This window comes from Phyllosticta capitalensis (assembly GCF_038381095.1).
Source record: "Phyllosticta capitalensis strain CBS 128856 chromosome Unknown BKA78scaffold_2, whole genome shotgun sequence".
In the NCBI taxonomy this organism is placed as follows: Eukaryota; Fungi; Ascomycota; class Dothideomycetes; order Botryosphaeriales; family Phyllostictaceae; genus Phyllosticta; species Phyllosticta capitalensis.
The window spans coordinates 2,125,174-2,146,617 of NW_027117440.1; the positions used below are offsets into that span (position 1 = coordinate 2,125,174).

At 55.7% G+C, this 21,444-nt stretch overlaps 10 protein-coding genes across 10 annotated transcripts; 5 read left to right on the top strand and 5 right to left on the bottom strand.

Annotated features, from left to right (window-relative positions):
* Positions 1–154: 154 nt before the first annotated feature.
* BKA78DRAFT_80712 (uncharacterized protein) lies at positions 155–752 on the top strand. The gene has a single exon (XM_066893780.1). The coding sequence runs from the start codon at positions 327–329 to the stop codon at positions 636–638; it is 312 nt and encodes a 103-aa protein (XP_066747988.1). The 5' UTR covers positions 155–326; the 3' UTR covers positions 639–752.
* On the bottom strand, positions 652–2,286 carry BKA78DRAFT_80672 (uncharacterized protein). The gene is made up of 3 exons (XM_066893779.1): positions 1,554–2,286; positions 1,040–1,477; positions 652–986 (listed from the first exon to the last, which is right to left on the bottom strand). The coding sequence occupies exons 1-3, from the start codon at positions 2,079–2,081 to the stop codon at positions 867–869; spliced, it is 1,086 nt and encodes a 361-aa protein (XP_066747989.1). The 5' UTR covers positions 2,082–2,286; the 3' UTR covers positions 652–866.
* Positions 2,287–2,383: 97 nt separating this feature from the next.
* BKA78DRAFT_306348 (Alpha/Beta hydrolase protein) lies at positions 2,384–4,425 on the top strand. The gene is made up of 2 exons (XM_066887778.1): positions 2,384–3,051; positions 3,102–4,425. The coding sequence occupies exons 1-2, from the start codon at positions 2,785–2,787 to the stop codon at positions 3,924–3,926; spliced, it is 1,092 nt and encodes a 363-aa protein (XP_066747990.1). The 5' UTR covers positions 2,384–2,784; the 3' UTR covers positions 3,927–4,425.
* Positions 4,426–5,010: 585 nt separating this feature from the next.
* On the top strand, positions 5,011–8,804 carry BKA78DRAFT_245989 (uncharacterized protein; the record flags this gene model as incomplete). Its single annotated transcript, XM_066884170.1, has 4 exons — positions 5,011–5,074; positions 5,131–5,264; positions 5,328–7,195; positions 7,247–8,804. 4 exons carry the CDS (start codon positions 5,011–5,013, stop codon positions 8,802–8,804), a joined length of 3,624 nt encoding a protein of 1,207 aa, XP_066747991.1.
* A 1,219-nt stretch (positions 8,805–10,023) lies between these two features.
* Positions 10,024–11,703, top strand: BKA78DRAFT_335308 (eukaryotic translation initiation factor 3 subunit M; the record flags this gene model as incomplete). Its single annotated transcript, XM_066890216.1, has 4 exons — positions 10,024–10,223; positions 10,296–10,437; positions 10,501–11,547; positions 11,648–11,703. Exons 1-4 carry the CDS (start codon positions 10,149–10,151, stop codon positions 11,701–11,703), a joined length of 1,320 nt encoding a protein of 439 aa, XP_066747992.1. The 5' UTR covers positions 10,024–10,148.
* A 141-nt stretch (positions 11,704–11,844) lies between these two features.
* On the bottom strand, positions 11,845–14,659 carry BKA78DRAFT_80795 (P-loop containing nucleoside triphosphate hydrolase protein). The gene is made up of 3 exons (XM_066893782.1): positions 14,318–14,659; positions 12,288–14,212; positions 11,845–12,231 (listed from the first exon to the last, which is right to left on the bottom strand). Exons 1-3 carry the CDS (start codon positions 14,597–14,599, stop codon positions 12,078–12,080), a joined length of 2,361 nt encoding a protein of 786 aa, XP_066747993.1. The 5' UTR covers positions 14,600–14,659; the 3' UTR covers positions 11,845–12,077.
* A 411-nt stretch (positions 14,660–15,070) lies between these two features.
* On the bottom strand, positions 15,071–15,611 carry BKA78DRAFT_292710 (mitochondrial 54S ribosomal protein mL59; the record flags this gene model as incomplete). The annotated part of the gene is made up of 2 exons (XM_066886089.1): positions 15,071–15,109; positions 15,168–15,611. The coding sequence occupies 2 exons, from the start codon at positions 15,609–15,611 to the stop codon at positions 15,071–15,073; spliced, it is 483 nt and encodes a 160-aa protein (XP_066747994.1).
* A 145-nt stretch (positions 15,612–15,756) lies between these two features.
* Positions 15,757–16,921, top strand: BKA78DRAFT_80853 (nucleophile aminohydrolase). Its single transcript, XM_066893783.1, has 3 exons — positions 15,757–15,916; positions 15,967–16,495; positions 16,555–16,921. Exons 2-3 carry the CDS (start codon positions 16,064–16,066, stop codon positions 16,696–16,698), a joined length of 576 nt encoding a protein of 191 aa, XP_066747995.1. The 5' UTR covers positions 15,757–15,916; positions 15,967–16,063; the 3' UTR covers positions 16,699–16,921.
* BKA78DRAFT_80863 (uncharacterized protein) lies at positions 16,905–18,650 on the bottom strand. Its single transcript, XM_066893784.1, has 2 exons — positions 18,439–18,650; positions 16,905–18,388 (listed from the first exon to the last, which is right to left on the bottom strand). The coding sequence occupies exons 1-2, from the start codon at positions 18,547–18,549 to the stop codon at positions 17,144–17,146; spliced, it is 1,356 nt and encodes a 451-aa protein (XP_066747996.1). The 5' UTR covers positions 18,550–18,650; the 3' UTR covers positions 16,905–17,143.
* Positions 18,651–20,193: 1,543 nt separating this feature from the next.
* BKA78DRAFT_350050 (uncharacterized protein) lies at positions 20,194–21,406 on the bottom strand (the record flags this gene model as incomplete). Its single annotated transcript, XM_066890912.1, has 2 exons — positions 20,194–21,349; positions 21,402–21,406. The coding sequence occupies 2 exons, from the start codon at positions 21,404–21,406 to the stop codon at positions 20,194–20,196; spliced, it is 1,161 nt and encodes a 386-aa protein (XP_066747997.1).
* Between the last annotated feature and the right edge of the window lie 38 nt (positions 21,407–21,444).

The following is a 21,444-nucleotide window of genomic DNA, read 5'->3' on the forward strand; positions in this document are numbered from 1 at the left end:
CACACGAAGACGATAACTTTTGCCCCGCTCGATTGGCCCGACTCATCAATCTCTGTGGTCTCAGCTTTTTTTTTTTTTTGGTCTTTCCCCTCTTTCACCGCCTCTTTCTTCTTCCGCTGCTGACTGGCTGCGATTTCCAATCATTCCTCCTCCGCCGTACCGTACTGGCGCCCGTCTCCGTCCCGCGCAGCACCGACCTAAGCGGCGCATCCCGCCACTTGCCGGCGCGGAGCTCGCAATCGCGGCCGCCCGATCGATTTGGTAGATCTGAAGAAAGAGAATGAGGAGAGGAGAGAAGATGGCGGTGGTGACTACTCCTCCCCATCATGCATTTGGGTCGTATCGCCGCCCTATTCTCTTTTTCGTTTTCGTTTTTGCTTTTGCTTTTGCCCCCGCCGCCCCTACTCCCTTCTCTCCTCTTCTGCTTGCGCGTCATGGGGGGGGCTCGGCTTCATTCTCTTCCGTCCGTCGGGTCGGTCCGTCCGCTCTCCATGCCATCCGTGCATGCGTGCGTACTGTGGTATCAAGAAACACAAAACCAAAAAAAAAGAGCAAAAGGGAAGAAAACAATACCAAATGATGCCGCCGACCGATCTTCTGCGTGTCGCCCCGTCGTGGGCGCAGAGGATAGTTACTGAAAAGGGGGTATTGTTGGTGTGTGAGGGATTGGCCGTCAACAGCGTAGCGTTCTAATCATACAGTGTGCGGAAAGCAAAAAAGAGGCAAAAACAATATCAAAACAAGCGCAATGCGCAAAGGCCCGAGGGACTTCCAATGTCGCGAATATTTGACGAGAAGTGGAGGTGACGCCATGCGACTCAATCTGCACGCGAGAGCGCGGCAATTTTTCTTCCGATGGAGATGATTTACGCCTTCCACTTGACTTCGGACCAGTTTGCGTATTCGTGTTTGAGGCTCTTTTGCACCCAGATGATGGTGATCCAGGCCCAAACTCCGGCCCAGATGAATGGGACAGTCCAGCCGACCTGAACAAAAGGGTTAGTCTGCGAATGACGTGTTCAGGGGCTGAGATACTTACCACGTAGGCGGCGTCTCTTTGGATCGTGAAGATCAGCACTGTCGTCACGACGGCAATGGCACAAGATCCAAACGCCCAGAACAACGTCAGACGGTGCAACATCTGGCGGAAATGGTGGCTCGCCATGTATCGCAAGTTCAGGCGTTGACGGAATTCGGTGCCACCACCTCCATCGACGGCTACCACGTCCTCAATAACGGAGTAGATGCCCGGCCGCAAAGGGGATCCAGCAGGGAGTGACGAGATGCGCATCGGTGCTTTGTAGCCAGCAAGGCGCGCAATGTCCATCACAAGAAGCTCGACGCCAAAGGCGAAGCACATGCTAGCAACGGGCATGGCAAGCAGTCGAATGGGTGGTTCCTTGGGGACAGTGCCGACAATGAGCTCAATCATGACGGCAATCCAGGCCACGGAGAGGTTCCAGTGGAACCAGTCCAGCTGCCCCGCGTTAGTACTCTTGAAGATGGACTTGTGGCGCATCGGAGAATTCTCCAGGCGACGTCCGAGGACTTACATAGAAGCGTCTTGCACCAATGACCCGACATGTGCTGCCCTTCTTCCACAGCCGGTGGAACCGCAAAAAGTATTCAAAAATGGAGACGGACCCTAGCGTGCCCGTGCTGATACTGAAGACGGCGTTGTGCGAAAGGTTTGTTCCGTACCACAGGCCAAAGTACAAGGCGATGGGGGTGAAGATGCAGTCGATAACAATGAGCGACCAGAAAAGCGCAATGCTCTTTTTGCGAGTGCGCAATGAGTAATTGAGATCCGGCGGATGCGTAAAATTCGGATCCTCGTAGCGAATCTGGGTCGGGGCGTTGATTGCAGAGGCAGGCCGACCACCGGCTGACGCCGGACGGCTAGGTGGTGCGGACGGGGGTCCATTTTGATTGTTGGTTTGGTTCGCATCGGGCACTTGGAGAAGGCCTGCGATTGAGCCGGTAGGATCGTGAGGAGGCACGCTGGGTCGACGGGTTTGGCCAACCTGGCCTTCTTCGGCACGAGCATAGTCGGCGTGGGCTATGGGTTCGTCGGCGGACATGGCGTAGGGATGACCAGGGTCGCGATGACGCAAAGGTCAATGGGAGTGAAGGCGGAAGGGCTGTCGAGAGCACGAGGATCAAGACAGCATAGAGGAGCGACGGTGGGTAAACGGTGTCTTTGGGCGAAAGTCGTGTGAGAGGGAGAAAGATGGTTGAGAGGTGAACGGAGACTAAAGTCAATCCTGCGTGAACGTGTGCTGACGGTGGGCGGTTGATGTTTGGGCTGGTGAAGTGAGTGGGCCGCCGCATGACGTCGACGCCGAGCATCCGCGCCGGGCATTTCATGTCAGACACCGGACCAAAGCGATGCGATGCGATCCGTTCCGATGCGAAGCATTCGGCGGCGGCCTTTTCTGGGCTTGGGCTTGGGTTTGGTAGCCCCGAATATCTAAGTAGCTGCTGCTGCTCGCGTGGTCGCATGCTTCACTTTGCTCGTTCCTCTCACTAGCACTTGACTTGAGCAAGACCGGAGGTGGAGAAAGCGCAGATTCCTTCGACGTCAACGGCCACGACTTGGAATTCCTTTCTTGGCTGGCTTGGCCCACGACACCTCCGCTTATGATCGTCGCTCCTCCCGCTCAGATTCACCATGCGACAACCAACATCGCCAGCCACGCGCGCACCTAACAACCTCTTTGGCCTGTCCTCCCCTGCATATTACCTATACACCCTGCGTACGAGTATGCAACGCTCGCGACCGCCATGCGCTTCCTCCAGCGACTCTTCGCCGTCCTTTGTCTGAGTCTCGCTGTTTCCGGCCTCGACCAACCCCAAGCTCCGCTGCCCTTGGCGTCGACCGCGAACAGCCATGCGAATCGCACAATATCGGCCACCCTTTTTGCTGAGCTTGAGGAGCTCTCGCGCATCGTCGACATCACCTACTGTGTTGGAGTCACTGGCCTAGGAATATCAAAGCCATTCAAATGCGCAAGTCGCTGCAATGAGTTTCCCGGATTCGAGCTGGTCAAGGTGCGCACTCTGCCCCCGGACTTGGTTGAACAAGGCTCACTCGTCGCTAGGCTTGGAACACTGGCCCTCTGCTCTCCGACTCCTGCGGATTCATTGCCCTGTCCCATCGTCCTGAGCCTCGCATCATAATTGCATTTCGCGGGACGTATTCACTGACCAACACCATCGTGGACTTGTCCACGATCCCGCAAGAATATCTGCCTTACCCTGGCGACGATGATTCGCCAAACGTGAAGCCGCCAAGATGCGACAACTGCGCCGTCCACAGCGGCTTCTACAAGTCCTGGATAAACACGCGCAACCAGATCCTCAATGACGTTATTTTGGCAACTGAAATGTACCCAAATTACAAGCTCACGCTGGTGGGCCACTCTCTGGGCGGCGCCGTTGCTGCCCTCGCCGCATTGGATTTCAAGAATCGCGGCTGGGACCCATACGTCACCACATTCGGGGAACCACGAGTTGGGAACCACGAGCTTGTGCGCTACATCGACAAGCGCTTCAATCTGACAAGTGGCATGAATGCGACGGAGAGCAAGTTGCGACGGGTGACGCACATGGGAGATCCAGTGCCTCTGCTGCCCGTGGAAGAATGGGGCTATCGCATGCACGGTGGGGAAATCTTCATTCAAAAGCCGGATCTTCCGCCCAGTGTTGCTGATATCCGCCACTGTTCTGGTGACGAGGACGACGAGTGCATTGCGGGGGATGATCCGCGAGCATGGGTGCCGGCCCGATTCAAGCTCTGGCAGCTCTTCTGGGCGCACCGCGACTACTTTTGGCGGCTGGGACTTTGCGTGCCTGGCGGGGATCCTTGGGACTGGAAGGGGTGGCATGCTGCCGGGGCGGAGATCAGGGAGGAGGACGAGCTGTGATTTGCGATAAGCGAAGCTTGTTGACTGAGCCTGAGACGACTCCACGACGGTGCTTGTTCGGAAGTTTGTTGGTTGGGAGCGGCGTCTCGTTGGCGTTTGCGCCATGGTGTTGGAGTCGTGATGTTCAAACAAACCGGGTTGTTGCTTCGACAAATAAAATGATGTTTGCGTCTCGACTCTGCCCAACCAGCATGATCCCACACGGCGAGGGTTGGTTTTGCAAGGCCATTGGCTGCTCAAGCCTCCCTGCGACCGCCTCGCTCGAGTCTTGGTGCTCTTGGACCATGACTCGGCGTGCTATCACGGTCGTCGTTGAGGGCCGTTTGCGCGAGGACAACAAAATGGATGCATATGATGCCAAGGGTAGCCAGTCAATGGATGGGGAGCAGTCGAGGCGCCGTCCGGTGGCGCGTCGGTAGCTACAACGAGCCGTCCTGAGTGACGCTTTCTGCCTCCAAAAAGAAAAGCCAGCCGTTCACGTGTGACGGCAGCAAGTCGCGTTGTTGAAAAAGAGGCAGAGGCCATGTGTGCTTGTTGCGTGATCGAATCGCGGTTGGGTGGTTGACTGACTGCGTCCCCCATGTCTTTGACTTGTCTTGGTGGTCATTGCTGCTAGCGGACCTGAGCAGCCCTCCGCTCCCACCTGAGCTTGCACCACGCTCCATCTGCACCACCGGCTCCTCCACTCGCCAGTGCTGTGCAGCGCAGCTTCAGACCAACCAACCACCACCAACCCTCCAAATCCTCGACGCCCGTAAATACCTTAGTCGCCAGTAAATATCAGAGCATCCATTCACTCTGCAGCCTTCCGCCCCGAGTCTGCGCGCCCTATCTCTCCAGCCTCCGCTCCCCCTCCAAGCTCCGCCGGTGGTACGCCTACGCAGTATAGCAGCCCGTCGACCCAGTTTCAGGGTCTTGAGCCGAACCACACCTCATCTCCGCCCGCACCCCGACTCTTCCCGTCTCTACAACTCGCCGTCCGGTCCTGTCCTGTTCTGTGTGCTGCCCTCCTACCGCCGCTGGCTGCAGACACGACGTCCATCGTCACATTTCTCCCACTGGCGTCCCGCCAGCCTCGTCAGGCATGGGCAACGTCGGCAGCAGGCAGGGCGAGGGTGATCCTCTATTCCTGCGCGACCAGAATCGCTGTGAGCTTGTGATCCCCTCTCGCGACCCCATCTCAAAGCTGACGAGGTCCGATTAGTTTCGGTCGCCGGACTGCAGATCACCAATTCGCGCAATCGCGTCCTCTTGAACGTCACGCCCAATGCTTTCCCCGCAACTCGGTACTCGGCGAAAAGAGAAGCTGGCGATGATACCCCGGTGGAATACGTGCAGGTAAGGGGCAGCTCTTATCGTCAAGTCAAAGAGCGCGCCAGTATTGACCCGAATGCGCTGTAGGATCCGGAGACCAACCCTTCCGCACCCCCAAACTTTCTTATCCGCCTCGCAAACGACGAGGACTTATTCTTTAATTTCACATTTGTCGTGAGACAAACTCAAGGCCTTGTCTCAACCGCCCCGAACGTGCCTGTCACCACCATTGCGCCTGTGGACACGGTGATCAACGGTCTCACCTTTGTGTTTGCGCCGAGTTCCAGAGAGTTGGACAATTTGGTTACACGAGAGTTTCATGCGGACCCGAATCTACACAAGAATCCAAACGTCGAGCTCGTGGGCGACTATTCAACGGCCGGCAATCCCTCGGTCCAGTTTCAATGGTCGTGGAAATGGAGGCCACCACGCACAATGGAGGATAGAGGGGGCGGATGGCGCAACAGTTGCAGCTTTGTTGAATACGACCCGCGTGCGCACCGTTTGGACACTCTCGCCAACTTTTCGTTCTGGGTCCAGGCCGCCCCGAAAGTCCTCGCTAGCCCCAAATTCCCTTCTCCACATCTCGAACTCGCAGTTCCACCGAGGCTGAGAGTGCCTTCCGCGCAGTCCATGGACTCGCGCGTCAGCGACTCTGATGGAGGTCCCGACTTCAAAGATTTCAGAGATCCGGCCTCGCCCATGATCGAATCGATTCCCGAGCATAGTCTTGGACTTGTTCCGTCTCACGCAACGTACAGCACAGCTAGCTCTGCAACAATCGCGAACCCTGTCAAAGTGGATCTTTCCTGTCAAAGACCTGGAGAAGATATCAGCGCGCTCGATGATGGCCCGGTTTTTCGCGCAAATCTGAAGAACTACGAGAAGAACACCACCGATATGCGCACAAAATGGAAAAAGGTCTTGAAAAGAGCGGAGGCGACTTTGGAGGCTCAGATTGCTTGCAACACTGCAGTGTCTGAAATGATCGACGCTCTGAAAGACACATCAAAACCAAACACGAATTCAGTGCAACCGGCCATTGATCATTACTTTGACAAGATTGCCCGCGAGATTCTGGCCTACGAAAAATTGAACACGATCAACGTTCAAAAGCTCATCATCGATCCCATTTCTAAACTCTACAACGTGGATATCAAGCAGGCAGAATCGAAGAAGAAGGACTTTGAGGAAGAAAGCAAAGAATATTACGCATACGTCAGCCGCTACCTTGGACAACGTCAAGACTCTATGAAGGAAAAGAGAAGGACTGAAACTGACTCCAAATACCAAAGCAAGCGGCGGAACTTTGAACTGAAACGTTTCGATTACTCTTCCTACATTCAGGATCTCAACGGAGGGAGAAAGAATCAAGAGGTGCTCTCCTATCTGACCAGGTACGCTGATGCGCAAGCCAGAGGTTTCATGGCCGCTGCCGACAAGGTCAAGACCATGATGCCGCAGCTTGAGGCTTTGTCACAGGAGGTGAAGGAGGCCGACAAGGAATTCCAACTTCAAAGAGCCGAGCGGGAAGAGAAACGTAGAGCACTCGAGAAGAGCGGCACGGCATACAAGGAGCCAGAGGCTACGGCTGCATTGCTAGCTCAAGCACATGGCGGGGCAGCTTCACCGGAGCAAAATGGAGTCCAACCGGCCGGTGGCGCACCGGTGTTCAAGAGTACGGTTAGCGTTGTGCCGAGTGTTGGATCGCCGCCAGGGACGGCAAATGTCCCGCAAACACCTGGATTATCCCCTGGGCCAGCTGGGTTATCCGTACAAGGCGGCAGTCCAGGGACCGCCAACAAATTCAAGGGTATTCGAGATCTCGAGGACAAGGTCGCAATCGACGGAGGCGACAACAAGCACCCACCGCACAAGGAAGGTCTCCTTTGGGCGCTCAGCAGACCGGGGAGCCACCTCGACCCCAAGGGTCTGAACAAGCAAGCATGGCACAAGTAAGTACTTTTTCATCATCTTTCATTGGACGCGTTGACTCATCGAGACAGATTCTGGATAACTGTGGGCGAAGGAAAGTTGTCTGAGTATTCCGACTGGAAAAACAAAATGAATCTCCACATGACGCCAATCGACCTCCGTGTTGCCTCAGTCCGAGAGGCGCGAAACTCGGAAAGACGCTTTTGCTTTGAGGTCATTACTCCTCAATTTACACGGGTATACCAAACAACCAGCGAGGAGGACTTGAGGACCTGGATCAACGCCATCAACAACGCCCTACAAAGTGCTGTTGAAAGCAAGGGCATATCTGACCCTGCAGCTACCGAATCTCTCGACCGATCGACTCGCAGAGACATCGCCTCAGTCCTGACGGGAAAGAGTTCGTCCCTGTCTGGCCATCGCGGCGCAGCAGGTGACAGGAAAGACAAGCCTGTGACTCGTCATGCCACCGTCGGTGACAGACCGTCTTACCGCAGTCCTGAGCTGTCGGGAGAAGCAAATCGACTACTTGAGCAGATCCGTGAAGCTGATGCCGGCAACAAGTACTGTGCCGACTGCGGATCAGAAAGCAAGGTTGACTGGGTTTCGATCAACCTAGGCATTGTCGTCTGCATCGAGTGTAGCGGAATTCACCGATCACTGGGCACACACATATCCAAAGTTCGCTCTCTCACCCTCGATGTCCACTCCTTTACTCCCGATATCATCGAACTTCTCTGCAAGATTGGCAACCGGGTCAGCAACATGATTTGGGAAGCCGTTCTGAACAAAGCCAACAAGCCCGGTCCCATGTCGACTCGAGAGCAGAGACTCAGGTTCATCAACCAGAAATACGCTGAACGGGCCTTTGTTCAACCAATATCCGCCACCCTCTCCCACTACTCTACTCCGGAAGAGACGCTCATAGCGTCAGTTAAGAAGAATGACATACAAAATGTCTTGTACGCGCTTGCTCTCAAGGCAAACCCCAATGCCACGGACAGATCTCGCAACACCCCTCTCGTATACCTAGCCCTTTCCGCAGCTGATCCAGCATCGCCCTCGGCTGCTGCCTCTCCCCGTGTCATCTCTCCGGCTTCATCACCAGGCCAATCGCCACCGCCACAACCTACGCATGCTCCACCGGCGCCGCCTGGCCTCCGCAAACCGTTCCCTGTTGCGGAGCTTCTTATACAAAACGGCGCTGACTTACCAACGACCCCGGCACCATTTCCACTCACTGTTGCTGCGCGTTGTTATTTGGAACAAAAGGAAGACCAGCTCACAGGTCGAAACCGGCACGGTCAGAATGGAAACTCAACTGGCACGAGCACGACCAGTGCCCACGGTGGCGCGAACAGCGATATCGGCGAGGGTAGCTTCAGCATCAGCAGTGGAATGGGCATGTCAAACGCAAGCACAGCAACGGGTGGTGTGGGCTTTGGCGCCGGAGGCGACACGCTCACAGCTTTGCCCCAAATTGGCGCCAGTGGAGGATCGCCGCCGGAGCGCAGCAGGGAGCGTGATGGCAAGCTTCAAAAGAGAGTGAGCGCCAGCGGGAGGCTGATGAGGAGTGAAGAGGGCAGTAGTCCCTTCAGCCCAGGCGGTGGGAGTAGGCGGATGTTCTGATGGCACCGATTCCGCTCTGTTGGTCCAAAAACCGGTCCTTGGCGTGGGCCGAAGGGAATCGTCGATGCTCCGCTCTCGAGCCTTGTGCCGCGGAAATGAGTATCGAAGCACCGCCTGCTACTGGAACAGTGGGCTCTGTGTCGGGACACATGCTGGAATGCCTTGTGTTTTGTCTCGACTGTTTTTCATGTTATTCCCCCTTGACCATTGCCTACCATTGTTCCTTCTTTCTGAAGTTGCGCCCTTGATAGCGCGCACCTTTTGTGTTTTCTTTTGCCACTGTAATTTTTCCTATTTCTTCTTTTGGTCAATGGATCGGGTCCGGTTGGGTCAATCACAAAGGCAACGGCGGGCGGGCGAACGAAATAATCTGAACAGATGGTTGAGTGAATGGATGGACGGCAAGTCTGACTGCGTTTCTCTAGTCTTCTTTTTGCAACGTTCTCCCGAGGCTGTTTCCCTGGTCTGCTGCCACGAAGGAAGGAAGGGTAATTCAATGGATGGCCGGATGGTTGCACGAATACTGTAAACGATAGGAGTTGCAGGGTGGACCACGAAACGGTCATGCCGAGAACACGACGAAGGACGGAGGACAAAAGACGTCGGCTGCACAAGTCTGGGATGGGAAGAGAAGAGGCCCAGGGAGTTGTAACGGAAGGAAAAGAGGAAGAGTTGGTGAGACTGGTTGGTTGGGCTGACTGGCGTTTGGATGATCTCTTGGATCCGCGAATGAATCAGCTTGCGAGCGATCAGGATTGGATATTCGCACGTTCGGATGGGATGGATGGTTTGCGTGGTCTGACGGCACGGTCGTGCTGTTATTTCATTGTTGTCGCCGTTGGATACTCAGGATAGCTACATAATGTATTGGACAGGTCAGGGCAAGGAAATGCTGGAGACAGCTGGGCCTTGAATCGCATCGTTTTTGACATCGACCATCTTTGACTGAATCTCATCTTCTCTTGGTACCCTAAAGGGATGGCTTGACGGGTGGTTTCAAAACGTCTAATAGGGCAGGGAATTGGCGTGAATTTTTAGTCCGCACATTCTTTGAGAATTTGTACATAGCTTCTCTATGATCTACCCACACACTTCTTCAGTACATTTAACAAAGCATTGACGACACAGGCTGCTCTAGTCATTGTGCTGCTGCAAGCGGGTCAGTTTGGTCGAATTGCTTATCGATAACCGATTTTCGGCGTTTTCCCACCGTGCCTGTCAAACGATCACAACTCGACGCGCCCGCAACCACACGAGTCCATTCCTCTCTGCCTCGACCCGCGCCCCGGCGACCGCCCAAACCCTTCATCTACGCCGGATCCCATCGCTCTCCACCCTCTCACCATGCCGGCGCCGACCAACACCCTCCTCATTGAGGGCTCCTTTGAGGAGCTCGCTGACGAACTCGCACAATACCTCGTAAGACATCGAAATACCCTCTTGGCACAATCGCCGTCGAATCTGCTTTCTGACGAGGTGTCGCACTTGTAGGATGCTCTGAGGAAGTCGCAAGGTGAAGAAAGCTCGGCGCTGCAGACCGAGGTCGGCCAGCTGCTGGAGGAGAACAAGAAGGACGAGGTGCTCAAGAAGCTGGTCACAGGAAGTGCTGCCCTCAGCGGTGCACCGGAAAAGGGTGAGCGGGGCAACTAAGACTTTTGAAAGAGGATCTCGAGGCTGACAGGCGTGCTCCGTCCAGAATTCGTTGCGGCATACAACCTGTTGATCCATCTCGTAAGGCAATCGCCCAACAGCGAAAACTACCTCCCGCCCATCTGCAACAACCTGACCAAGCCCGTCACCTCGTCTCCCGCCAACAGCTCTGGTCTTGCGCTGTCGGTCCTGACCACCATTTTCAACATCCTCCCGGCGGACAGTGTGAGCAGATATCATGTGTTCCTGGCCTCGCTCCGCGTCGTGCGGTCGTCTTCTTTCTTCGAGTCTCTCAAGCAGCAGCTGAAGAACATCGACACGTGGATTGCGCAGTGGGATGTGGATGAGGAGGCGCAGCGCAAGCTGTTCCTGGCCGTCTCGGACGCGGCCCAGGACAATGGCGAGAATGAGCTTGCGTACAAGTACCTCATCCGGGCACTGCGCACCATTGAATCCGAGCAGGCCAGCACGCCGGAAGCGCGCGACCTTTCGATCCGCGCGCTCAAGACGGCCCTCACGCACCCGGCGCACTACGACTTCCAGGACCTGACGGCGCTCGACAGCGTCCAAGCCTTGCGCAAGTCGGACCCCCTCCACTTTGAGCTGCTCGAAATCTTCACCTCTGAGCACCTCGAGGAGTTCAACGACTTCAAGGACACCAACCCCGACTTCATCGCCAAGGAGCAGCTCGATGCCGACGCCCTGAACCGCAAGATGCGCCTGTTGACGCTGGCCTCGCTGGCCGCCACCAACCAGGCGCGCTCCCTTCCCTACGCCCACATCGCCAAGGCCCTCCAGATCCCCGCCGAGGAGGTCGAGCTGTGGGTCATTGACGTGATCCGCGCCGGCCTCGTCGAGGGCAAGCTCTCCCAGCTCAACCAGACGTTCCTGATCCACCGCTCCACCTACCGCGTCTTTGGCGAGAACCAGTGGCGCGAGGTCGCCTCCCGCCTCGACATGTGGCGCAACAGCCTCACCGGCGTCCTCGGCGTCATCCGCCAGGAGAAGGAGAACTTCATCCTCCAAAAGGAGCTGGAGATGCGTGACGCCGAGGCCAAGGCTGCCGCGGCCGCTTCTGGCGCTCCCGCGCAGGGTGGCAGGCGACAGGGCGGTGGAAGGCAGCCGGCGGCGGCCGTTGCTGCCGAGGCGGAAGAGTAAACTGGGTATTTTCTCAAGAGATTAGAACTGCCGAGGGTCTGTTATGCGTCGTCGCGGGGGCATTTTTCGTTCTGATTCTCCGTTTGGATGAATTCCTGGGACGGGCAGATCGAAAAGGATTCTTTCAAAAAAAGTTTGTCCAGCAATATGAGATGGATGGCAGGATAGTCGGGGGAAGAGAGATGTGATTGCATTCTGGGGACGGCAAAGCTTTCTATCAAGAGGCAAATCAAGGAGCAATGACGATAGAGCACGAGTAGTCAGGCTGGCACCACGGTGCTAGATATCGCAACCATTTCGCTTTTGATTACGTTGATTGATGGTTCCGGAGTGAATGTACAAGATGAGCGGGAGAAGCAGATGGCAACGATGCCTTTAACAGCACTCCAATTGTGCCAACTGTCACTCGGTTCATTCGACCGTCTATTCAAAGTCTACCAGCGTCCCCTACCAGATTTCATTTCTTTACTTCAGCCCACCCCCCTTGCCACCAAAGCCGCCGCTGTCCTCAATCTTGGGCTGGCCCTTTGCCCGCTTCTGCTGCGCCGCCTCGTGCTTGCGCAGCTCCTCGGGCACGCGCGAGATAGACGACTTGCTGAGCATCTGCTTGAGATCGTACCTGAGGTCATAATTAGCCACCGAATACCGTGAGACAGGGAAATAGGGGTAACGTACATGACATCCGTATCTTCGCTACCGAGGAAGGTGATGGCAACACCACTCTTGCCAGCACGACCCGTACGACCGATACGATGCGTGTAGCTCTCGATGTTGGTCGCCATGTTGAAGTTGACGACGAGACTGACGTCGGGAACATCGATACCACGGCCGGCAAGGTCGGTGGCGACGAGCACATCGACGGCGCCATTCCGCAGACTGGCGAGGGCCGCCTCACGCTGCTCCTGCGTCTTGGAGCCGTGCAGCGTGACGGCTGAAAAGCCCATGTGCTTGATGTCGCGCGCGACGGCGTCGCAGTTGCGCTTGATGTTGACGAAGACGATGATGGGCGGCGCGAACTCGCCGCTGTGCAGGATCTCTTGGAGTCGCTTCTTACGCTTGTCTTCGCCCGATACGAATTCGACGCGCTGTTCGACCGTTTCGACGGCTTCGCCCACGTTGCCAATCGTCACAATGGCGGGGCGACGCAGGTACTTGCGGGCAATGCGCTCAACGGCCGGCGGCATGGTGGCCGTGTACATCATGGTTTGGCGGTAGCGGTCCTTGCCGCCGAGGTGCTGCGACATGGCGGCCGTGTTTTCGGCGTCGTCCGTGTCGGGCTTCTCGTTGCCTACGGGCAGAGCGTCGAGAATCTTGTTGACGGGCTCTTCGAAACCCAGGTCAATCATGCGGTCTGCTTCATCCATGATGATGTAGCAGCATTGGCTGAGGACCAGCACGCGCCGCTCGATACAGTCGACGAGACGACCCGGTGTCGCGATGATGATCTCAGCGCCGTCCCGCATGTTGAAGGCTTGCTCTTCAATCGAGTGACCACCGACAATTGAAACACAGGTAAATCCGAGGGGATGGGCAAACTTCTTCGCCTCGATTTCAATCTGCTGAGCCAACTCGCGAGTGGGCGCCAGAATGATGGCATACGGACCGTCGTTCTTGGTGAATTCGTTCAAAGGAGGGAGTTCGGAAATGTAAACGAGGAGAGGTAGAAGGAAAGCAGCCGTTTTACCGGAACCAGTAACGGCAACACCGATGAGATCGCGGGACCCAAGGGCAATGGGGATAGCTGCGCGCTGAATGGGAGACGGCTCCGTGTAACCCACGTCCCTGATGATGTCCAGCAGCCGCTTGGGCAAGCCAGATTCTTCCCACGACCGCATGGGATTGGGAATAGAGCCACCCTTCGTACTGATGTTGAAGTCTTCCTTGAAAATACGCCAATCTCTTTCGCGCATCTGGTCCAGTCTCTTCTCGCTCCAGTGCATCTCCAGAGCAGCACGTCCATTTTCCTCTTTTCTTCTTCGCTCCATCTCCAGAATCTCGGCCGCACGTGCTGATCCGGCCTCCTTGTCTCTTTCTATCAGCGCCTGAGTGTAGCGCTTGGTCGCGCTGTCTGCCACATCGTCTGAAAAGCCACCCAAGCGACCTCTGCCGAAGAAACCTGCCTCTTGCCGTGACTGATACAGCGGGTTGTAATCTGCGCTTGTGTCTTCCTCGGCATTCCACTCGAAGTTGAACTTCTTTTCCGTGGTCCGCTTGCGCTTCTTCTTGGCCGAGAAAGTGGACAAGTTTTGCTCAGCACCCATGTATCGTTGTCTAATCAATGCGGTCTCGGCATCTTCAGGGTTCGTTCTCTTGTCTCCAGCCTTATCTGACTTGTCCGTGCCCTTCGTGGCGGCTGGCTTGGGTGGCGGCGGAGGTTGCATGTCGTATTTCTTGTTGGGCGGTTGGTCCCTCATGGCTCTGGGGCCGGTAGGAATGGCAGGCTTCGCATGACCGTTGACTCCATTTGTCTTGGTACCATTCTGAACCGGACCATTTGTGAAGCCTTCGCGATCTGCCTCCCGCCGCTTCTGTTCCTCGGCCTCCTTCTGCCGTTTCTCGAGCGCCAGCTTCTCGCGCTGGGCTTTGCTTAGGAATTTTGGCTACAATTAATGCATGTCAGCTACGTGTACTGCGGAGTGTATATGCACTATATATGCCTTGTAAACAACGTGGAACGGGTCAAGCTGTGAGCGTGTTGCGCTTACCTTGGCAGCTGCCGCATCTGCTTCTCTCTTCTTCTTCAGAATTTCTTCGATGCTGAGAGGATCCTTCTTTGGCTTTGGCGCTCCCCATCCTTTCTTCTTGGGCAGCGTAGGCGCGAGCTCTGGCTCAAGAGGTTCCGCCGGAGGTGGTGGCGGCGGAGGGACATCGTCAGGCGGAGGAACAGCTGGCGGAGGTGGTGGTGCGATATCCGCTGGAGGAGGGGGAGGAATGCTATCCTCTGATGGTGGCGGAGGAGGAACAGTGCCGTTTGTATCTACGTCCATTTTTGCAAATGGTGTAGTGATGTTTGGTCGTTGTAGGTGAAGATGTCGGCTCGGCGTAGGTTCATGGTAGCGGAGTCCGCGATGACGGCTTGGCGCGGCTCGCATGTCCGCTCCGCCGCGTCGTCCAGAGGTTGATCAGACTGTAAATCGCGGCCAATCAACGCTGATACGTTGTTCTCAATCCTGTGAAGCAAGCTGTCGTCATGAAGATATCAAATTCGAGCACAAGTGGCAAGTTTAGAGGAATTGAAAAAGAGTAGAGTCCACTCTGATATTTTACAAAAATCTGCCCAAACCTCCGTTCAACGCCAAAGTAATTTATCCTTGGTCGTTCCCGCTCAGTGAAATACTTGACCTCTTTTGAACTGGTCGCTTTTTTCCACCAAGGTAAAATGACATGGTATATGTCCATCCATGACGCTCTTCGCCAACACCCCGACAAGTCTCGCATACAGGCAACTAAGAAGTCCCTCATTTCGGCCACTTTGTCCAGCCCTTGCCATGACCACGCTGGTTCATTTGTCAGCCCACATATTCTTGCGCAAAGTGCCAGCGCCAGCAAGCATACCAGCTTCCATTCTTGAATCATTGCCGGCATGTTCATCATGGCCTCTCTCCTCTTGTCCAGCTTGCTCTTGAGGTTGCGTTCCCAGGCGTGACCCTTGACCTTGCCGTCTACACCGGTTCCCTGAACGCGCAACTCGGCGCGCTTCGCCTTCTCGCTGGGCTTCTTCCTCGAGTATGGGAGCAGGTCTTCCACGCCATACCGGACGGCCATCTTGCACAGGTCGGCCTGGCGACGCAGCGAGTAGACGGGACCCTGCCAGCGCTGGGTGACGGTGTTGAAGCGCGGCAGGAAAGGATTGTGGTAAGGCAGTGCGGGTTCGGATTGTGTGGAGGACTTGGTGGTTTTGACGAGCGCTTCCTTGGGAGGAGGATATCTTTGGAAGAATCGGAGCAGTCGCGGAGGAAGCGTCTTTGCTATTTCGACATAATTTTGTGACGACGCCATGGCGGGCAACGGGTGTGGTGTGGAGTAAAGATGGCAATAGTGAATTGCATCTCGAAATGCAATTGATGCGCCGCGGGTCCGGCCTGGTCACGGCGGCCCGTGCGCGCCAGCCCAGCTCCAGCTTACCACTCCATCTCGCCGCGTACTAACGAGCTGCCTGCTCGACCACATCACCAACGACAACATCCAACCCAGCATCCTCTTCTCTCATCCCACACCCGCTTTCTACTCCGATCCCGCTGCTCTGCCACTTCCTCCAGCTTCTCACATCTCAGACCTCGCGTCACGCCAACGACACAGCCATGGTAAGCTCCCCATTTGCCCGTGTCCTACAGCTCCAACTAACATAACGCAGTCGTCTCCCTTTAGCATAAGTATGTCTCGCAAACCCCGTACGCGCGAATCTTTCTTCTAACAACCATCCTCCACCAGACGGCGGCGCCTGTGTCGCGATGGTGGGCAAAGACTGCGTGGCCATCGCCTGCGACCTGCGGCTGGGCATGCAAGCCCTGACCGTGTCCAACAACTTCCCCAAGATCTTCAACTACGGCTCCGTGCACCTGGGCCTGACGGGGCTGGCCACGGACGTGTCGACCGTCTCCGACCTCTTCCGCTACAAAGTCAACATGTACCGCCTGCGCGAGGAGCGCCAAATCTCGCCCCAGACCATGGCCAACCTCGTCTCGTCGACCCTCTACGAGCGCCGCTTCGGCCCGTACTTTGTCAGCCCCGTCATTGCCGGCATCAACCACACCACCGGCAAGCCCTTCATCTGCGGCTTCGACAGCATTGGCTGCATTGATTTCGCCAAGGACTTCATCGTGAGCGGCACGGCGAGCGACCAGCTCTTTGGAACATGCGAGGGCCTGTGGGAGCCGGATCTGGTGAGTCGACTCCGCTCGGGCTATGTTGATGGGACAAGTACTGACAGGATGGCGCGTAGGGTCCGGAAGATCTCTTTGAGACGGTTTCGCAGGCGCTTCTCAACGCCGTGGACAGAGACGCATTGTCTGGCTGGGGAGCACACGTGTACATCATCGAGAAGGACAAGGTGACCAAGAGGCTGCTGAAGGGCAGGCAAGACTAAGCGTAGATTCGGGTGTCTCGCATGTGGAACGACAAGGAGATGGTTCTCAAAGTCTGACGGGTATCAAACTCCAAACAAGAGGTGGTGTTGCGGTTCATTCAAAGCTCCAAGCGGGGGCAAGTTCATAATGATCATCTTGAACTAGACAAGTTTCCGGGCATAGGAGAGAACAGGTACAGCATGATAGAGGAGGCATGCTGACGAATGGAGCACGAATAACAAACCAACTTCTGAAGAAAAGAAAGCCGCATGATTTGGCGGCCTCGAAATTTAGGTATCATTTGAAAAACAGCAGTCGCCATGCCTGTCAAAGAAGTTGCCCCACAAAAAACGACAGACGGCCTGCTAAGTCGGTCTATCAAAAAACAAAAAAGGAGAAGAAAACTATCCAGGTATTCCTACTCAAGTTGCCAAACACAAAGACTCTACCGCAGCTCTCAACCCCTCACATGGCCATATCATCATCGAACCAGCCCATAGGCTCTCCTCCGTACTCCCTCACAGCTTGGAAAGCGCCGTACTGATTCTCCACTGCCGCCTTGTAGACCGGATCCGTACTCTGCACGTAGACTCCCTTGCCCGCCGAGCCATCGTCGTACTCGCGTTTGGCTAGCATCTCATAGCCAGAGAGCATGTAGGGCTCGGCATTGGAATGACCAGGCTGAGCATGCGCAGCCGTCGACGGGTGTAGCTGCTGCTGCGGCTGGGACTGCGGGAATTGGTACTGCAAACCGTGATGTTGAATGCCGCTGCCAATGTTGGTGGTGTTGTGAGCTGGGACGGGCAGTGGCGAGGCGATGCTGCGAGGTGAGGACATGATGGAAGCGGAGGTGCCGTCGTCGTCAGTCATGTCCATATCTCCGGGACCGGCCTGCCACTGCTGTTGCTGCTGGTATTGTGGTGGCGCCTCGTGTCCGAACGCCAGCCCCTGATTCTGCTGCGCCTGATTCTGCCCCTGCGACATGCCGCCGCCCTGCGCCTCCCATAGATTCGGCTGCTGCTGCTGCTGTTCTTGTTGTCGGTGTGCAGCAAACGGATGCGGCAGCATCTGACCCAACGCTCTACCAACACGCCTCTCCTCAATCATGCGTTCGTAGCGTTCACGCGCCAGGTACTCTTCTTGCTCCAGGCTGGTTGCCGTCGTCCAGACGCCATCGTCCGTAGCGGCAGGCAAGGTAATGCGCCAGAGCTCGAGCAGGCGCAATTGCTGGTCGGGCGAGGCGGCGCGAAAGAGGTTGAGCTGGCCCGGCGAGAGGGCGGATGGGTCAATGCTATGGCGCTCAAAGGCCGCGCTGTCGTCTGCAGAATAGTTGTTGTTGGCCGTGCTGGCTGCGGAGGGAGAGAATGGAGCTGTCGTGTTGGGAGTGGGCTCCGAGGATGCGCGCGGAACGTGCGAGGTGTGAGTATAATGCATGGAAGCATAGATGATGGGTTGGGGAGAGACAATTGATTCAGATTGCTGCACAGGGTAGTTTTGCTGCTGCGACTGCCCCTGTTCTGATTGTGCCTGTGATGTTGATTGTTCGACCGCTGCCGGAACCCGAGGAGCAGGTGAAAGGTTGGAAATGTTCAGCCTCTGGCCGAAGATCTCAGCAAGATCGTCCTGCTGCATGTTGCTCGGCTGTGTTGCTGTTTGCGCTTCAAGGTTTGCGGTCCGGGCGCTTCCTAATCCAGTCGAGATATATCCGCACTGATTTGGAAGTGTTAGTTGCTGCAGAAAAGCCAGAAGCTCAGGCTTACGTGGTGGCAGGCGTGATTTTGAGAAAAGACTGAAGCGGAGAAGGGGACAGAAGTAGTGGAATGGCAGGAATTGCAAAAGTGGGCGACTGATGGAGAAAGTTCCTGGACCATGTGGTGAAAAAACGCCACTGGTTGGTGGTAGTAGCAAGCGGACTGGGATACTAAAAGCAACAAGTGGCTGTGCCTCTTGATTGAGCCAGCGCCAGCTCCTCAAAGTCAGTCAAGTCAGGAGAAGGCGAATGAAGAAACGGCAAAGGCGAGAAAAATTTTTGACAGGCTGCTTGGGACCAGATTGCTTTACAGGTGCGTGTTGTTTATTTTATTGCTTGCTTGTTCCCTGTGACTGCGGCCGGGTGGTTCTGGACCTCGAACTTCCTTTCTTCGAGGGCAAGCCACGCGTGGCCGGTGGAGGAGAAGCGCGGCTTTGTCTGACGGGTTGACGGTGAGCAAACACCTGTTCTGAATGTTCCAGTGCGAGGTAGAGAGGAATAGGCACTGGCGGGGAGAGCAGGTGTTGATATGGGGAGGATTCTGGTATGCGTCATGCGGTCGGAATCGTCGTGCAGGTGGGGGGCCAGAGACGACTTGATACGCGCCTGCCTCCAATCACATGGCGCTCCGCCACGTGTGCTAATGAGAGAGACGCCCATTCCCGCGCCGTCCTGATTCAGGCCAAATCCATCGATGGTTCTTACTCTTTATCCATTTCTGTCTTTCCTCGAACAACCAGAGTTGCGTGACGGCTTCCTTTGTGGGAACACGAGACGCCCCATTGTTCAAAGCACCTGTTGTCCATGATTCCAATCCAGTATTCCTACGTCGCAGACTTCCATTCTCAATCACCTCCAGTTGCGATACCGGTCAGGTCACCACCTGCATATTTTGACGCCCGAAGTGGAGTCGCTATTACCCAACCGTCTACCAATCGAATTGATGGCGACTTGAGAGGATGTACAGAAAGCTTTCTGATAATTCATACGCTTATTAGCTCTCCTGCATGCACCTCCGCAGGAAATCAAGGCATAAAAAGGAAGATTGAGCTTGCTGTTGACAGCTATACGCGCAGGGCCGAGAGGATTCCAATTTTACCCTCTAGATTAAAGCCAGAACCATGCCATTGCTTGCCACCATAACTGTTCGTTCCATCCGTCGCTCGTGCTCGTAGGCATGTATAAGTGGTTCTATATACAGGTCTTGCGTCGGCCTCCTGAGTCGCTTAGAGGGGGCAAATGAAGCCAGATAAAATCATTAGAGAAGAAGAGGAGGGTTGGCGCAGTTGTCCAACAACGCAAAGGGACAAGGAAGGAGGTTGATTGTGCAAAACATGTCCGTATCCGTCACTGGAACATTCAATCGTATCGCTGGCGTCCGTTGAACCGATGGATCGAGGGAGAGGGAGGACAGGAAAAGACGCAAAACAAAAGTAGTACAATCATACGCAACAGCAGAGCAAAGAATCACGAGGAAATCTAAAAAGCGAGCAAAGGCAGTTATCCATCCCAAGACATCGGAATGCAGTGAATCTCGCTTTGGAAAGGAATGAGCACGAAAACACGGAACAAAATACACGAAAAGACTCACGCCCCTCCAATCCAGCCGAATCCTGGAAATGCAATGATGCAAGTGTCCATAGACGAAGACACTGTGGAGGATGGGTGCAGTCGAAAATGATGAGGGCTGATGTTGCGTGCTTGCTCAGCCACAACGTGCCGGGTAGGAAACACATTCTTGCCCGCGCACAATGCGGTTATGAGCTCATCGCCGGCTGGAACTCGCGGACCTATGTCGGCTGTGTCTGCGTGCACCTGATCTGTATGGGCTTCCGCTGGCAGCACCACCGCCACCAGCTGGCACGCGAGGAGAGCCCTCGAACAAATCTTCGAGGTACGCACTGGGTGTTCGACCTTGCGGCTGGGCAGCGAGATTCAGCGAGCTAGATGACAAGCCAAGGCCAGCATTGCCATGGTGCATGCTGCTCCGGTCCATGCCTTGACTGCTGCCGTGGAAAGGTTGACCGTAGAGGAAGGGACTTCCGCCAAGTGGAGAGCGCGGCTCTTGAGGCGGCCCATCGCGCGATGTAGGAGGTAGTCCGGGGGATTCTGGCGGAGATGGGGTAAAATAGTGAGAGGGAACACGGGGAGTGCCTAGGTTCGAATGAGTGCGCGGTGCGTCTCGATGACCAGAATTATAGTATCCTGATGGAAGGTAGGCTGAGCTTCGGTTTGCGCCATTAGTACGAGTTGGGCCATCGGCCGTAGGAGAGAAGAAGAGAGATGCCTCGGATGGGACCATGCGTGTCTTTTCCAATGCGCTGGGCTTGGTGGATCTCATTTCGCCCAGATTGAGCGCACTGCCTCCACTAACGGCGTTGTATGCGCCGCCGTTGCCTTTGCCGCTATACATGGTGCTGGTTGGTCCGCGCATAGTCTTGCTATCCGTGATGCTGTGGGCCACAGCGGCCTTCTTGACGCTACGATGGAGAGACCATGCCAGCATTGCTCGCCAGGCCAAGATTGTGGCGCCAAAAAGTCCCAGGATACCACCGACCGCAATGAATACAGTACCCTCTGGATAGTTGGACTTTTGCATGAAGGGCGCATTCGCCAGGTTGGGCACCGTGACGGTAGGAATGCTGGCGCCCGCAAGCGTGGGGAGGTCGGAGGGCCTGTACGACGAGGTGGCAGTGTCGGTCGATTTGGAGTCTGTTTTTGAGGCGGCAGTCGTGGTTGCACTGCTTTTTTCTTCAGACGTCGTGGTACCAGTTGCGCTCGTTGCAGCCGTTGTCGTCTCCGCTGTTTTGGTTCCTCCTGTGGTAGTTGCGCCTGTCGCCGTCGCGCCAGAGGTGGTTGGGCCCTGGGCGAAGGCAAAAGCAACCAATGTCAGCAGGAGGAGTAGGGAGTAGAGTAGGGCCCTGTGCGACGTCAGCGATGCGGCAGAGTGCAGCGACATGATCTGGTACAAACCGCATATTGGGCAACTTGGCAGCCCGAGGCTGGTGTTGAAGGT

Excerpts from the sequence above, each read along its gene's own strand:
- BKA78DRAFT_80712 (XM_066893780.1), top strand. The coding sequence starts at position 327 with ATGCATTTGGGTCGTATCGCCGCCCTATTCTCTTTTTCGTTTTCGTTT.
- BKA78DRAFT_80795 (XM_066893782.1), bottom strand. The coding sequence starts at position 14,599 with ATGGACGTAGATACAAACGGCACTGTTCCTCCTCCGCCACCATCAGAG. Across the intron at positions 14,213-14,317 it reads CAGATGCGGCAGCTGCCAAG|CCAAAATTCCTAAGCAAAGC; the intron begins GTAAGCGCAACA and ends CATTAATTGTAG. Across the intron at positions 12,232-12,287 it reads AGCGAAGATACGGATGTCAT|GTACGATCTCAAGCAGATGC; the intron begins GTACGTTACCCC and ends TTATGACCTCAG.
- BKA78DRAFT_80853 (XM_066893783.1), top strand. The coding sequence starts at position 16,064 with ATGGTGGGCAAAGACTGCGTGGCCATCGCCTGCGACCTGCGGCTGGGC. Across the intron at positions 16,496-16,554 it reads GCCTGTGGGAGCCGGATCTG|GGTCCGGAAGATCTCTTTGA; the intron begins GTGAGTCGACTC and ends GATGGCGCGTAG.
- BKA78DRAFT_80672 (XM_066893779.1), bottom strand. The coding sequence starts at position 2,081 with ATGTCCGCCGACGAACCCATAGCCCACGCCGACTATGCTCGTGCCGAA. Across the intron at positions 1,478-1,553 it reads TTGGTGCAAGACGCTTCTAT|CTGGACTGGTTCCACTGGAA; the intron begins GTAAGTCCTCGG and ends AACGCGGGGCAG. Across the intron at positions 987-1,039 it reads AAAGAGACGCCGCCTACGTG|GTCGGCTGGACTGTCCCATT; the intron begins GTAAGTATCTCA and ends CCTTTTGTTCAG.
- BKA78DRAFT_80863 (XM_066893784.1), bottom strand. The coding sequence starts at position 18,549 with ATGGTCCAGGAACTTTCTCCATCAGTCGCCCACTTTTGCAATTCCTGC. Across the intron at positions 18,389-18,438 it reads AAAATCACGCCTGCCACCAC|TGCGGATATATCTCGACTGG; the intron begins GTAAGCCTGAGC and ends CTTCCAAATCAG.
- BKA78DRAFT_306348 (XM_066887778.1), top strand. The coding sequence starts at position 2,785 with ATGCGCTTCCTCCAGCGACTCTTCGCCGTCCTTTGTCTGAGTCTCGCT. Across the intron at positions 3,052-3,101 it reads CCGGATTCGAGCTGGTCAAG|GCTTGGAACACTGGCCCTCT; the intron begins GTGCGCACTCTG and ends ACTCGTCGCTAG.